The sequence below is a fragment of the Solanum lycopersicum genome, chromosome 1 (assembly GCF_036512215.1).
Source record: "Solanum lycopersicum chromosome 1, SLM_r2.1".
Classification (NCBI taxonomy): domain Eukaryota; kingdom Viridiplantae; phylum Streptophyta; class Magnoliopsida; order Solanales; family Solanaceae; genus Solanum; species Solanum lycopersicum.
In genome coordinates, this window is record NC_090800.1 from 93,507,379 (window position 1) to 93,523,457 (window position 16,079).

The 16,079-nt window shown below is 36.1% G+C and overlaps 2 protein-coding genes across 3 annotated transcripts; one reads left to right on the top strand and one right to left on the bottom strand.

Annotated features, from left to right (window-relative positions):
* Window positions 1-504: 504 nt before the first annotated feature.
* On the top strand, window positions 505-2,056 carry LOC101253036 (uncharacterized). The gene is made up of 3 exons (XM_004231399.5): window positions 505-732; window positions 862-940; window positions 1,020-2,056. The coding sequence occupies exons 1-3, from the start codon at window positions 623-625 to the stop codon at window positions 1,815-1,817; spliced, it is 987 nt and encodes a 328-aa protein (XP_004231447.1). The 5' UTR covers window positions 505-622; the 3' UTR covers window positions 1,818-2,056.
* Window positions 1,829-15,883, bottom strand: LOC101253333 (pentatricopeptide repeat-containing protein MRL1, chloroplastic). 2 transcript variants are annotated; one of them, XM_010317055.4, is made up of 19 exons: window positions 15,495-15,883; window positions 13,509-14,400; window positions 13,094-13,322; window positions 12,665-12,728; window positions 12,431-12,575; window positions 11,838-11,953; window positions 10,382-10,510; window positions 10,053-10,226; window positions 9,785-9,949; window positions 8,661-8,801; window positions 6,720-6,819; window positions 6,298-6,406; window positions 6,083-6,174; window positions 5,308-5,398; window positions 4,480-4,711; window positions 4,292-4,384; window positions 3,897-3,945; window positions 2,936-3,029; window positions 1,829-2,454 (listed from the first exon to the last, which is right to left on the bottom strand). In XM_010317055.4, the coding sequence occupies exons 1-19, from the start codon at window positions 15,798-15,800 to the stop codon at window positions 2,220-2,222; spliced, it is 3,456 nt and encodes a 1,151-aa protein (XP_010315357.1). In that variant the 5' UTR covers window positions 15,801-15,883; the 3' UTR covers window positions 1,829-2,219. The 2 variants fall into 2 exon arrangements, with proteins under 2 accessions (XP_010315357.1, XP_004231448.1); XM_004231400.5 differs by having other exon boundaries at window positions 13,509-14,493.
* Window positions 15,884-16,079: the final 196 nt, after the last annotated feature.

Consider the following 16,079-nt stretch of genomic DNA (forward strand, 5'->3'; position numbering starts at 1 on the left):
TCATTTTCTCTCTCTTAAATTGTGTTTCCTGGTTTATGTTTAAAAAGTTTTGCTTCAATCAGTTATCAATTGGGCTGCAATATGCCCTAGACTATCTAGTATAGCTCCAAGCATATAATAGCAACAACATACCTAGTGTAGTCCCATGACATGGAGTCCTGAAAAGTAGAGTGTAGGCGTATCTACCTCTAGCTCGTAGGTGGAGCTCCGAGTATCTACAACTTTATTTATTTATTTATTTATTTATTTATTGCTATCAACAAAATAATATTAGAATAGATTATCTACAAGGGGACATGCCAAAATATGTCTTTGTTTTTTAACCTTATTTCTTGGTAGGGTATAACATATATATGTCGTGAAGTGTTGAATAAAAAGGATTATCCGTTATATTTAGGGTATATGCGTGAAAAGGGATCTTAGACTAAGTGTATTTTGACACTAACAATGAATAGAAATGTTATAAACTAGTCCAGCTCGATGTACAAACATACAAATATATATTTTTAAAAAGAAAAAGAAAAAAAGTAGTTAATTTAGGAAGCTTTATACATATATAACCCGCCAAATGGACATACTTTTTCATGAAAAAAAAAACATAACTTGTTGAACGTTTATCCTTATGGATTCTACTAATGGAAATGTTCTAGGGGATGAAGAAAGTCAGCTTTCTTTTGGAAGCAGTAATAAAATTCAACCTACTATCTCTATTACACAAAAGCAAGTACCCAGGTTTTCTTTTTAAACTCTTCCCTCATCACTATTTATGATAAGCCTCAGATATTTTATCTTTTTTTGGTTTGATATCTTTTCAATTTGTTCTTACATATATGTATGGTGTTTGGCTTCTTTTTTTAACAGCTCAGATGATGAAAAGAAGAAGTATACTTGTCTCACAATGGCTGAAAGGCTGGGCTTACCTGACTTCTTCTCTTTGGACGTTAGTATATTTCATCTCTTACTCATCTTCTATACGACTGTATTGACTAAGCAATAGAATTCGACTATTTTTTATGTAGGTGTGGCGAGCATCGGTTGGAGAGCTTTTAGGCTCTGCGGTTCTTGTTTTTATGTTGGACACCGTAGTGATTTCCACCCTAGAAAGTGATGTCAAAATGCCAAATTTGATTATGTCAATTCTCATAGCAATTACACTCACCATTCTAATCCTTGCTGTTTTTCCTGTGTCTGGTGGCCACATTAGCCCTGTAATTACCTTCTCCTCAGCACTAGTGGGACTAATATCAATGTCACGAGCCATAATTTACATAGTGGCACAATGTGTTGGTGCTATTTTAGGTGCACTAGCACTCAAAGCTGTGTTGAGTAGTACCATTGAACAAAGATTCTCTCTTGGTGGTTGTACCGTTACGGTAGTTACGCCTGGGCTCAATGGGCCTGAAATTGTGGGCTTGGAGATAGCCCAAGCATTTTGGCTTGAGTTTATGTGTACATTTGCTTTGCTTTTTGGTTCACTTTGGATGGCCTATGATCATCGCCAGTCCAAGGCACTTGGGCTTATTACTGTCATGTCTATTGTTGGGCTTCTAGCAGGGATTCTTGTGTTTATTTCAACTTCAGTTACTGCTAAAAAGGGCTATGCTGGAGCTGGAATGAATCCAGCTAGGTGCTTTGGAGCTGCTTTTGTTAGAGGAGGCCACCTGTGGAATGGGCATTGGATCTTTTGGGTTGGGCCTGGACTTGCTTGTTTTGCTTTCTACTTCTATACAAAGATCATTCCTTCGGATCATTTCCAAACTGATGGATACAAGCATGATTTCTTAGCGATAATCGAGACATTGTTCAATCAGAGATAGTGTAGTAGTAGTTTTTGCAAATCATGTACTTATTGCAAACAAAATCCCTATCAGTGGTAAACATATAACTTGTATCCTTGTCAATTGTTTAGCTAGCATTCGCTCAAAAATAGCCCGACTCAATATCACAAACTGCACATAGAACAACTAGTGGCACTTGGACTGCTCCATGTGTAGTCCAATTGATAAGCACAGATTCTGCGGTAACGGTTTGTATGCTTTCTTCTTGCTTCTTTCTCCTCTGGCATCAAAAATTCACCTAGCCAGTTTTCCAATTTTCATTACAAAGTCAACTGGCAGCTACAGCACTCTGTTGTATCATCATGGTCATTAACTAAACCAGACCATTAATTCATTAATTAATTGAGTTGTCTAGTTTCATTAGCCCTCCTTGAACTTCTCCTAATCTAAGGACAAATCACCAGTTCGAATAGTACGTTGTTGATGGCTTATTCCTTTTCGTAGCCGTGTCTGGGAGAAGCTGAAACCTGTCTGTTCCCAACTAAAAGGTGATTCGAGCTTTGGCTGGAACCACCTTTTCATAATAACACCATTGATTCGAATCTTCCCAAACGATTCATTCCCTTGGTACGGCAGGCGAAGCCTCCTCAAAAGTGCTGCAACTGCCCTGTTGATCCTGTTGACCAAATAAGAGAATTTTGAATGTTATGTGATCGTACAGCTCTTAGAATGAAATAAACATACTGGAGCATACGAAGGATGAATTCCAAATAGGCTTAACTTCGAATGAAATGTTATTCACTTTTCCAAATGGGTACCCTTGGGCTTCTTTTTTCGCCAGTTAGTGATATCTTGGTTAACATGGTACTGCTCGCTGGGCATGGGAAATATTAAACTAAAAATAGTAGCTTAATATGCATCAGCCATGCAGAAATGCAAGACTTGTATACTGCCAAATTAACATTATTTTCTGAGTCTTACATTTGTCCTTTCTGTGTCATGCTATTAATGTTATTTCAGAAAGAAAAAAAGAAATACTGTATATGTTTGAAGTAGATGATTTACTTTTTCTCATGTCATATTACTTACTGGTATATATCTTAAAATAAGAAGTTGTACACAGAAGGAAATTTCTTCAAGAAAAGAGCTCTCATTACCTTCCAGCAATCTTAATTGTTTTCTGGCCTGTGGGTGTCTGAATATGTGACTGCTCTACAGGGAGTACAATGGATATGTTCGGTATTTTTGCACCTGCAGGATTTTCCATCATTTCAAGAGATGCTAAACAATAAACATAAAAGCAACACATTATCATCGTAAAGATATTTCAAGTCTTGTGATCTTTCTTAATTCTCTCTTTTTTATGATTATTGATAAGGAAATAAAGAAGCTTTTACTCTCTTCATCTGTTATAATGATAAAGTTTTGCCCTTAGCATTAACGTCATTTCTATTCTCTTAATTTGAAAATGAACCTAAACTTGGTATTATCTTAGTTGACGAGGGCACAAGGCTATGCCACATCTTGAACTATACCATGGAAGTGGGAGCTAAAAAAGAATCAAGGCATCATTTAATATTTTTGCATAAAGAATTCACAACTGGTATGATAAAATTCCACAAATTGCTAATACAACTTTAGATATAAAACTTTGCATAACTAGTACTCCCTTTATTTCAATTTGTTTTTTGACTGTTTTTATTTAGCACAGAGTTAAAGAAAGTAAACTGACTGTTTTTATTTAGCACAGAGTTAAAGAAAGTAAACAAGACTTTTGAATCTTAAGGTCTTAAACTAAGAATATGTAGTATGTACCAAAATATTCTTTAATCTTGTGGTTTCAAACATGGCACGTGAAAAGTTAGAATTTAAGAAACATTATCTTTCAAATGGACTAAGTACTACAAATAAATTGAAAAAGAGGGAGTACAGTATTTGATCTCTAGTATAAAATTTTGCATTACTACTACAAGCAAACCTTATGTGATGCATTATTATATGCAGGATAGAATGAGGGATGTGGAATTGTACTATAAAACTTTGCAATACTAATATTAGCAAACCCCTTATGTGATGTAACGAGGAAATACTCTTTCAAGTAGGCAAAATAGTCTTTACCTGCAGCCAAACGATGCTTGAGACTCTTTAGGACAGTCAAAAGATATACCTGGTTAATTTTCAGAAAGAAAAAAAAACTGTCAAACAAAGTATTAGCAACAGAATTGTTGTGAAAATGGATCGGGAACCTATACAATGTATAAGATTAGCAAAAGTAATACAGATGCATGAACAGTATTTTTTAACTTCCTAATCTTAAAAACTATTAGGAATCCTGCGAAAGAGGGAAACATAAAAACAGAAAAAGAGAGAAACCTTTGCAGCCAAGTAGGATAAACTCCTATTATTAGTAACTGAGACCAATAAAGCTCGTCAAGCATAAGAATACTCTCGTGTGGTTACAATTGAAAAAAATAAAGTAAATACTTAGTTACTGCCCACTAAGACAAGCTTACCTGAGCTGCATGAATATGCAAATTCCTCACATCGACAACAATAGGACTTCCCTTAAAGGAAGTCAATGGGACGATCCCAAGTGAAGCTGCCTCCTAAGAAACAAGAAAACATGTGAGATAATCCACCATAGTAACCAATAAGATGAAGTTGTAAACCTGATAAAAGACAATTAAGATAAACCACGGACCTCAAGCAATGAACAGGCACGGGGATCATATTCACCAAATCCATCAATCAAAGAGCAAAGATTTGAGCCTTTTGATGTTTCCACAGTTAATCCTAGATTTTCAATAAGTCTTTCTTTTATGGATGCATCACGAGGAAGCTGTAGGCAACCCAGAACTAGTGATAGCTCCTCAATTGTGGGTACCACACCAGCTCCAATTGTTTCCCTGTAGACCATTAAGGCCAACGATGTCCTGCAAACCAATTAAGAATTTCACAACTGTGTACCACGTCTTTTAACAAAGCCAGCATTCATATAATTAACTTTAGTGACATCTTTTATATTTGGACTAGGCACAAGCAGTCCAGTCCCCCTTAAGCCTGAAGGGAACATGAACATCCACTCAAGAAAAGAAAATTCTTAAGATAATTCCTCACCGTATACCAAATTTCCCTGAAATAGGCTAGACAAATCAAGATGGCAATCTGGCTATCTCAATACATGATTGCAACAATATGTTCAGCACGGCCTCTTATATCAACTACTTTTACAAAAGAAATTGAGTGCATTCACTACGAGATAATTTTACATCCATCTTAATACATCATGCAGTTCAGCCAAAGCATTTCAAAGCATTTAGAATCTGTATCTGATATAAATAAAACAAAATAACTACAGAAAGGTAGTAAACTATCACCAGAGGCATTTAAGATGGAAATGTTGATCTTAAAAATCATGTTCAAACTGGCAAAGCCAACAACAGCGTCACTATAACAGTATATATTAATCCTCTGCAATCCCTTTTTAACAGATATGTCAGAATCAGCAGCAGATTAAATAGAACCTTACCATTTACTGTCAAGCTGCAGGCGACCAGAGTTATTAGACAAGACAGGCTCACCAAGTGTACAAGCTTTCTGGAATCTCCTTGAGCACATAGCTACAAAAAAAATTCATATAATCAAATAAGTATGATGCCCAAAACAAATGACACAACAGAAAAATTCATTGCTTCTGGATAGATACAATGGCAAGACTGGTGAACATTCTTGTCATGAAGGACAACAAAAAACAAAAACTGCAAAAGGTAGTGAGCCTCTCCTTTATAATGACCAGGTAAGGAGCATGATTACTAATATTGGCTAATCTACTAAACATACCACTCTTGTAGAAACTTAGATGATATCCTAAAAACATTCCTTACATTGGCATTATAGGGAGAGAACAAGGGACTTACATATGATGTTCAATCACCTAGAAAAAACTTAATGTTCAACCTAGAAAAAACTTACATTAAAGTTCCCAGCCATTCATCTCTGAAGGAGATTAATGGAGCAGTATAGGGAGATATACCGCGTATGTTATTGTTGTGGTTGTTAGGTCTAAGAATTGCTGGAAGGGATCAATTAGTGCATAAATGCTCCAGCACTAAAATCCACGATGGAAGGATCGATTCAACTTAATTTGTTAGATGGGCATAAAACATACATCTTTTTTCACCACCATGAACATATCCAAATAAAAAAAGAACATGCAATCCCACTTGGTGACGGTTTAGCACCGTATATCAAGTCAAGATTCAATAATAGCAAACGCAATGCAATAACAAGCTTTTAATTCTTACCAAGAAGACATCTGCACATAACAAGGTTTGGGGCAACACCATCTTTTTTAGCATGAGAAAGAAGCATGAGGCCAACATCCAGGTCATCCTTTCTGTCATGAGATAGGAAAAATAAATGATAAAACTCAAAAACTCAGACATACAGAAAATGATATATTGACAGGAGAAAATGGTCATAATACATAAACGTCAATGTAAAGGAATCAAGGTATTACTTTTCACTTGCCACTAAAAGAGTGGAGTATGTAATGGTGTTAGGGCATAGGTCCACTCTCTTCATTTCAGAAAAAATTTCCAGAGCCTTCTGATATTGATCGGCATAACCTATTACAAACACATCTCATTGAGGAAAATAAGCAAATGCTTATGAAATGGGAAACAACTTCCACACATAGCAAAAACTAAATGAAGATCATGAAAGTCCATAAAGCAGCTATTGAAGCTAATTATGAATCATGAAAGAATCTTCCAAGTTAGCTCTACCAATGGACTGAGACCACTTAAAGGTATGAATTATGAGCCTTTTGAAACAAAAACTAAACAGGAGAAAGAAAAAAAGGAGTGTAGATATTATGGAGTAATAAAAGAGGGATCAGTGAGATGCTTATGTTGAGAAAACGTTTAAGATGTGACTTACACAATGCAGTTATCAATGCATTCATCATTGAAACAGTTGGTTTTAAGTTGATGCCTTTAATATCCTCATACAATTCTAGTGCCTTCTGCCAGTTCTTTGCCTGCAAATGGATTGGAGAAGTGTTTTATGACCAAGTCAAATGACTTCGAAAGAAATCTTAAAACCAACTTCACATTCTTGCCTCAGATGCCAAAAAAAAAAAACTAGCAGCATCTGAAAGTGTATTTGGGGCTAATACTTGCTAATTGGTCGAAAGAAAGTTCATGCTGGTTGAAATGACTGAGAGTAACAGCATAAAACAAGTTCTTTATGGCAGCAGTGGAAGACAATTTCACCTAACTAATGCTAGTAAGATAGTTCTGTATTATAGACAGAAAAGTGGAACATAACATGATCCACTTTTCTAGCTTGTCTAAATATATGATCTTCCAAGGCACACTTAACCTCAATCTAATATTGATTTCGCTTGACATTTGTTTCTTCAGATTGGTATTCTCTCTTTTTAAGTGTCTACTCTGTGACATCCACATGTGCACCGAATTTATCAAATAGAATTCATAAAGGTGCTCTTCAAGCTGTTCAACTGGGTAGTCCCAAAGGTATGAGAATAATGAGACAACAATATCATCAATTCTTTACTACTGACAAAATGTAATTTTACTGCACACAATCTTTTAAGCAACTATGTCATCTGCACATTCTGTTATTTTCAGGAGATCCATTTATTCATTTCATTCTTATTTTTCTAAAATTAGAAAGAGACCTTGAACAAGTCAGGTTTCAAAAAATATGTATACTTAGGGTCCTCTTTATCCCATTCATATAAGAAGAAGAGAGTTAATATTCAGAACATCATGGTAGGAGAAGCATGTGACCAGAATACAAGCAGTGACCTGAAATGAAATTGGAGAGCAAGTTCAAAAAGTACCAAAAATTCACACAAAACAGAACATAAGTCAGAGACTAAATTCCAGGAGGAGCATTAAGTTTAGAATTTCCAATATTGTCTTCTGCTGTTCTACGAAATATAATAAAAGGAGCTAGAGTTTATTTGCACGTTGGTTAACTATGAATCTCTATCAATTATTTCCCATCTACAGTGTCTGCATGTGACATTGTGTTTCCTCTTTGATGTTTTTTCACTGTTTTGTATTTTCCTAAAAGCTATTTCAGAATTGGCTAAAGAAAGACAGGTAGAACACAGCTTGACTACTTCTAGGTATTATTTAGTAGAATAGTGACCCGTAAGACATCCCTCCATACATAACTCCCTCTTAATTACGGGCCAGATGATCACTTCTTAGAGGCATTCACAAATCAAATGTTCAGTGAACTACAAAAGTGGCTTAAATACAACTACTACTCACTATCATAAATGAAGGTACCACAAGGTGAAGAAGACAAATTCGTAGGAGATCTAGCAGTCCAACGTCAAGTCTCAAGAATAGCCAACTTAATGCCCACAAAGCTGGCATAAAAACTACATGATCAAGACATATGAAAAAACAACAGTGTCGTGTTAACATAATGTGTGCGTTTTAAACTTTCGCATTGTTCCATATTATATGGACCATATAAACTAAACTTTCCCATAATGAAGCTTCATTGATCACAAGATATGGAAAAACGGATGTCGGTATTGCATCTAATTTTGAACATCTAAGTTGTATGACATTATCATCCCATTATAGCATATCCAATTACACTGAAATCAGATACACTATCAATTTTGAGACTTAGAGCAGGTAACACTCATTGATATCAGTTTCTGACATTAAATATGAACTTAACCCACAAAATTGGTATTAGATCTCAATCGAAGAGGATGATAAATTTACACAGACAAGTCCTATCACTTTATTTCAGAGACGAGAGGGGACAGAAAGCAGAGGTTGTACAGTCGTCTATATGAGGAAACACAAAAAGGATCAGTGTTCATACATTACAGCAGGCTCCCATCAATGAGCTATATGATATCGATCCCAAATTTATGCCTTTAGCCCTTGCTTCTTCTAGAACTTCAAATGCAGCTTCCAACTTACCTGTGTGCCCTGCCACATCTATCAGCGCACTGATAAACATCTGCACGAATAAAGGAAACTTAAGTTTTTTTTTCTAATTTAATTATTTATCAAAAAATATGACGGAAGTAAGAAATATCAGTGGCGAAGTTTTAACTTAATGCTGACAATTGATGAAAAGATGGAGACAGATACTGATGCATTTAAGCTCCGATTTCAGAAACAAGGTTGAGAGGCATGATTTTGGAGATAGAGGCCGACAAAATCTGTATTTCAGGAAACCTGACTCAGCTAATCAATCAAAACAAAAAATACTCAGCTATGCCGCGCTAGACCGACTACTCCAAGAGCACTCATCCATAAACCAATTACTGGTACAAACAACAAACAAGAGAAAGAAATGTAACCAAACGTTTATTGGGCACGCAGACCTAAAATAAAAGCCAGAATATCTCTTGGATTAAATTGCCCCAAGGAAGTGCATAATACTTTATGAGGAAACGCAAAAGCTGCTGAAATTTCATTGCAGTGTCATAGTCAGGTTTTTCTGCATTCCAGTTTCGGTATTGAAGATTCCAAACTTGTTTTGTGGATGAAAGATATCCTAAGCTTCTAAATGCTGTCAACTCGCAAATTTATTGTGGTTGTAGCTTTGAAGGCTGTTTTGGTGGTTGAGAATTCGGTTTGATGTCATCATCATCAAAAACCCCATTTTCTTTTCCCAGTCAGGCGTACTAAGCCTCATAATATATTGAAGAGAAAAAAAGAGTTGCAAGCCATCAAAATGTATAAAAATCTCCAGACATGCAACCACAACAGTTAAAAAATTAGTACCTCCTCATGCAACCACAACAGTTAAAAAATTAGTACCTCCACATGCAACCACAACAGTTTAAAAATTAGTACCTTCACATGCAACCACAACAGTTTAAAAATTAGTACCTCCACATGCAACCCAAAAGTTTAAAAATTAGTACCTCCACATGCAACCAGAGAAGTTCAAAATTAGTACCACATGAACCACAGCAGTTTAAAAATTAGTACCTCATCTGGATTAACACCTTTTTTGGACATGTCATCATAAATGCTGCGTGCAAATTCCCAATTACCATTTTGACTGCAACAATTTACAGCAATTGTGTAAACCTCTGGTGTTCCCTTGATATCACATTTATCAATCATACGATAAACCTCTAGAGCTCGATCAACCTAAAGCAATTCATGTCAATGGTTTATTATAATAGAGGAGTAGCTGAATATGGGAACACCAATCTCATTCAACTGAGATTTAACATCTAAAAACAGAATATACCTGACCAGAATTCGCACATGCCTTCATCAAAGCCCCAATAGTAATCTGATCAGGTTCTATTGGTCGTGCTTCTGCTTTCATTTCTGATAAGACATCAAAAGCACGATCGACTGCTCCCGATTGACCACAAGCTGTGATAAGAGCATTGAATACAACACGATCTGGCTTCACATTCTACTGAATACAACAGGAATCTAATGTGAGATATTCGGCCGTCGAAGTACACGTCACTTTTCAGTACAATTTGGTAAATGGTAAGGTGATACAAAATGAAAAGTTAAAGCAATACCCTCTATAATTTTGTACACCCTGAGTAGATAAATTCATACCTTAGATCTCATTATACCATAGGCACCAAAGGCCTTGGCAACTTGTCCAGCTTTAGCACAACCATCAATGAGGGCACCATATGTATTAGCATTTGGTTCGACTCCAGCATTGACCATTTCATGAAAAACCTACAACTTCAGAAAATATCAACTCGAAAGATGGTATATAACTTTATAAGTGCAAGGACAGGCAGTAAGAATCTAAGAAATCATGTAGGTCTAGCTATAATAAAAAACAAATTACCCTAAATGCAACTAGTGGGAGTAGCAAGCAACTATATTCATTCTAAAACATAATTATGAGAAAGGTCGTGAATTTGTTTCTGCCGTTTGAAGTACACTCTTTGACACAATTGTCATGTTGTGATGATAATTGAAAATTGCAAACGACAATCATGCCTTAATCCCCAAGCTAGATAAGATCGGCTATTTCCATCCCTCATTATCCATCTCGCTCCATTAAGATCTATCCTGATCTAATCTTCAATAATTTAAAATTATCTAATACTGCTTCTTTACATTTTCTACTGCATACAAATCTCTAACAGTAATCAAACTCCTAGTTTTTTTCTTTTTTGATCAAATAAACAAATTAATTTTCATAAAGCAGAAGTCCAAAATCGGCCATAGAAGAAATATACCAAATAGTAAAGAACCTACAAAAGATACCCAATCCTCTATATATACCAGGACTACATGATACACAAAAAATAAATAAGGCATGAAGATTACTCTTTTACTTCCCAAAACTCATTCTGCTCTCTTATTTCTACCTCTCCAAATGATCCACATCAAAGCCTGAGGAACAACATTCCGTGCCGTCCTTTTTCTCCTGCTTCTTCCCGCTTAGCTTACCAACCCAACTGAACATATACTACCATAATCTCCTTGACAGTCTGCACTGTAGTAGAAGATGATCAACATCTTTGCCCGCCTCCTTGCATATGTAACACCAGCTGTACAAACAGCCTTTCTTTTCCTAAGGGTTTTCACCGTCAAAATTACTCCTCTAGCAGCTAACCATGTGAAAAAGCACATCTTCCTTGGTAGCTTAGGAATCCAAATCAACTTTACAGGAAAAGACTGCTAGTGAATACTGGATTTAAAGTAAGTGTACTAATATGATCAAGCATTAATCACAAGCTAATTGGTATGCATACATGTATCTTTTTCATCTATTCTATGCTTAAGTCTACAGGGTTCAAAAAAATTGTAGATATTTCTGGAGTATTCCACTGTTTAACACCTTCTATCAATATGGTTTCACACCTATGGACAATGCGACTGGAGATCAACATAAGACATAAACTACTCATATTAAGCGACATTTTCTCATTTTATCCTCAGTGCTACTTGTAACTTTTGTAGAATATTTCAAGTGCCCAACACGCCCTCCTTAAAGAGGATATTCAATAAAACATTTTTTCATGAGAAATCAAAAAATGGCGGTACTTACCTCAAACATGGTATCAACTTTTCCAGCCTTTGCACAAGTTGATATAAGAGTAGTGTAGAGCTTGCAATCGGGTTTCAGTCCAGTCTCACGAACAAGTTGAAGCACTTGAAAAGCACCTAAGTAAACAAAATAAATTGACCAAAATTAAAATGGGATAATGTCAGTCCAATAGATAAAGTTTCATTTGCTACAGTTAACATATTATTTTGATGTTGCCATTGCTCTCTTCTTCATTGTTTTCGGCTGTTTTCGGCATGACTTCCTCGCTACTGTATTTGTTTTACATGCTTCTTTTTTATATGTTTTACTTGAACCAATGGTCAATTGAAAAGAGTCATTCTACCTTCACAATGGAGGTAAGGCTACATACACACCATCCTCCCCAGACCCCACTTGTGAAATTACACCGGATATGTTGTTGTGTGTTACAAGGTCATAAAGACAAACTGGAATTTTCCAAAGAAATATTGGAAGTTGATTTCCAAAGTCTATTGAAAACAATAACATCCCCTTGCACTTTTTCCTCTTTATCCGTGTCACAGAACCTTACCAAAGAAGAAACAGGAATAAGCATCAAGAAAAAGAAAACTTACGCTCCAAATCCCGAGAGCTTGCACATACAGACAAGAGCATATTGAACGTGCTTAGAGTTGGATTCTGGATAAGCTTGGTGAAACGGAAAGCTTCCTTCACTGCCTTTTGACTTTTACAGACTTGGAAAAAACCGGCATGGTACACCTGTAAATGGGACCTTTAACAAACTACGAACAAGCCAAAATTCATAAATAGAATATGAAGTAAATATAAGCAGAAATCTCCCAATTTACTTTATCCATATTCAGCGAACCGTGCCTTTCCATATCTTCAAGGATTTTTATGCAGTCCATCAACCTGCACCAGGAATTCCTGTGCATGAGCTTGAATGGTATAAACAAGAGCAACAGACCAAGGATGTCCATAGTCAGTGGTTACACAATTTTATTTCAATCAATTACATCATTTTGTTATTCAGCCACCATTTCCATAGTTTTGCTAGTTCAATCCCCTAAGTCTGGATGTTTTCATCAAGTGCAAACACTTTGTTAAGAAAGAAGCAGAACATCCAACAGGAGAACATGTTCACGTCCCAAGTATCATCTTTTTAACTATATCAGAAATATCATTTTCTACGTGCTAAACCTTTCAAACAAATATTATTGATGACAAGCATAAGGACCGGTCCAAGAATGAAGTCAACGTGTTAAAATATAGGTTACCTGCCCTCTCTAAGGAAATGGCGGTAAGCCCTGAACTGGTCGGATGGATTAGGTCGATCACACACTTGGATCGACTTTGGATTAGAAACCTGTAATTGTTTCGAGGCACCATTGTCCGATAGGATACTCTTTTCCTTATTAGTGAATTGCTGCATTCTTTTCACAAAGTCCTCTTTGTTGAATGGTCGTTCTTTATAACATCCATGAGACCTTTTCTCCTCAAAATCCTCTGAAAAATAATTGAATCTCATAAAAAAAATCAATACTGAAGAACACCAAGGAAAGAACAAACAAACCCCCCAAAAAAAATAAAATAAAGGGAGATGTATAAAAATATGATAAATTGGAATGAAGAGGTTGCAGCATTTCCATAGAACACCCTGCTGGATAATGCAGATCTGAGGAGATGCTTTACCTGCTCGTACTGAAAATGCTTTTGAGGGGGGTGAAAAGGTGCCAATGCCTTGACGGGAAGCATGAGAAGTCAATGCGTCTTGCCCATTTAGACTTTTGCTAGATGCCCCAAAGAACGAGTAAAGATCTTCGCGTGTAGAGTCCCTGAAAATAAGATTGTGGATAATGACTTCATCCTCTGCAACAAATCTATGGGCTTTCTTAAGTTCGTCCTTCATCATCAGTTCCTGGTCCATTATCTTGGTTTTCTCAGTTCTATTATCTATGTTGATTGTAGGAAACAAAGCAACACTACGCTCTGAACTGACTTCCTCTGTAGTCAGTATGTTACTCATTTTAGTTTCATGCAGATGCTCCTGCAGATTAATGTTTTTCGACTCTTCCATAAAGGAAGATGGTACTGCATCTGATTCGGTGTGTGCAATAGGTTCAGGTTCTCTGACTTCCTCTGTAGTCAATATGTTACTCATTTTAGTCGTCCGTAGATTTTCCTGCAGATAAATGTTATTCGACTCTGCCACAAAAGAAGATGGTACTACATCTGATTCAGTGTGTGCAATAGGTTCAGGTTCTCTGACTTCCTCTGTAGTCAATATGTTACTCATTTTAGTCGTCTGTATATTTTCCTGCAGATAAATGTTATTCGAATCTGCCACAAAAGAAGATGGTACTGCATCTGATTCAGTGTGTTCATTAGGTACAGATGCTCCCAAGGTCAAAGAGCCATTGGAACTAGGAGCCAACTGATTAGTATCTAGAGACTCAATATTGTTGGTAACAAACGTTTGTATCAAATAGGTTCCATCATGTTGCAGCACATCTGCCTCCCCATCCTCACGCTCATTGCTGACTTTGGTTACTTCCTTCATTTGAGTTTTGACAGATTTCTCCTCCTGTATGTTTATAAGAGCAAATACATGACGTGGAAACCAGTTCATCACATGTCTTATTTGTCGCCGCAAAGCAAGAGTTAACTCAGCTGAAATCTATGAAAAATTGTGGACATCAGAAATATGGACCTCCTGAAGTAACTCTGGTAAAACTGTAACACCTCTTGCTAACGTGTTTTAGAAAAAAATATTCCTACTTTTAAGTACCAATGACTAAAAAATTTGACTTACCACAGATGCCAATGACCAGAAAACTTCAGACATAATATTTTCAGTTTCTATAAATTTATCCAACAACTAAGAGTTGAGATGGTAGAGGACTCAATGTTTCCAAGATGACTTCTAAGACCAAGAACTTATCTGAAGAGAAACATGTTCTGACATATTAACAACTAGGATAATATTTCACTTTCATATTACTGAGATATACAACTCCAAATACTAATTGAAGATTGGAAAATTAAGAGTTAGCCTTGTTGCAATCAAACAGCATGTGTACTGAACAAATGATGATCTATGTTAAATGATGAGGATAGAAATTAGCTATCAACATCTACATTCTTGATTCTACACAACACAATAGAATCACTAAGACGTATACAGACTCAAGACACATCCTCTTTCTGTATTTGGCAACAAAAGTTAACTAGTAAAGTTATACACCGAGAAATTGCTAGGCTTACAAGAAATTGGTCTCTTTCAAGAAATAACAGTAAAAAGTGAACCGGTAATGTTATTCACAAAGTAGAGTTTACCTCTTTGAACTTGGCGTTGGCATTGGTATTTATTTTGGAAAATTCAAGAAAGATGATTATAAGAGCAAAGATAGTGACAACGGATGCAAAAACTACCTTTAGCGAGTCAAGAGAAGCATAGTTCTGAGATATTAATAATTAGTATATTATTTCCCTTCCATATAAACAACTCCAAATCACTATTAACAAATGAAGAGTTAGCCTTATTGCAATCAAATAGCATGTACTGAACCAACTACATTCTTGATTTTACAATACAAAATTTTCAAGAATCAAGAAATCGGCGTCTATTTCATGAAAAGAAAGGTGAAGCGTTTATGTTATTCACAGAGTATAGCTTACCTCCTTGAACTTGGCGTTGGCATTGGTATTTCTTTTGGAAAATTCAAGAAAGACGACTGTAAGAGCGGAGATAGTGACAACTGATGCAAAAACTACGGTTTGCGAGTCAAGAGAAGCTCTGAGAACAAATCTTGAAGTGTTGCCGCCGAATTGAAAGCCGATATTTCGACATCTCCTCCGCGAGTGAAGGCCAGGAGGCCGTAAAGAATGGGTAGAACCGGAGAGAAATTGGCGGCGAGGAACGAGAGAAGAGGAGATTGGAGAACAAGAAAGGAGAGAAAGTTTTGGAGAGAAGATTGAGTCCATGAAATTGGAGAGGAAGAAGAAGAGAAAGTGAAGATAGCGTGATGACTGGATAGGAAGTTATAAGCCATGAGCCATTTGACGGAAGAAACCAAGTTACTTACGTGGCCTTTTATATATCAAAATCCGAGCCGTTACAGATATTTTTATTCTTTTTCTTTTTTTATTTATTTTCTTTTGTTATAAAAAGAGAAAAAGAAAATAAATTTACTTCTTCCGTCCACGATTGTTTGATCAAGATTAATTGTCAATTTAAATAAATTAGTCAATTTTTTCAATTCT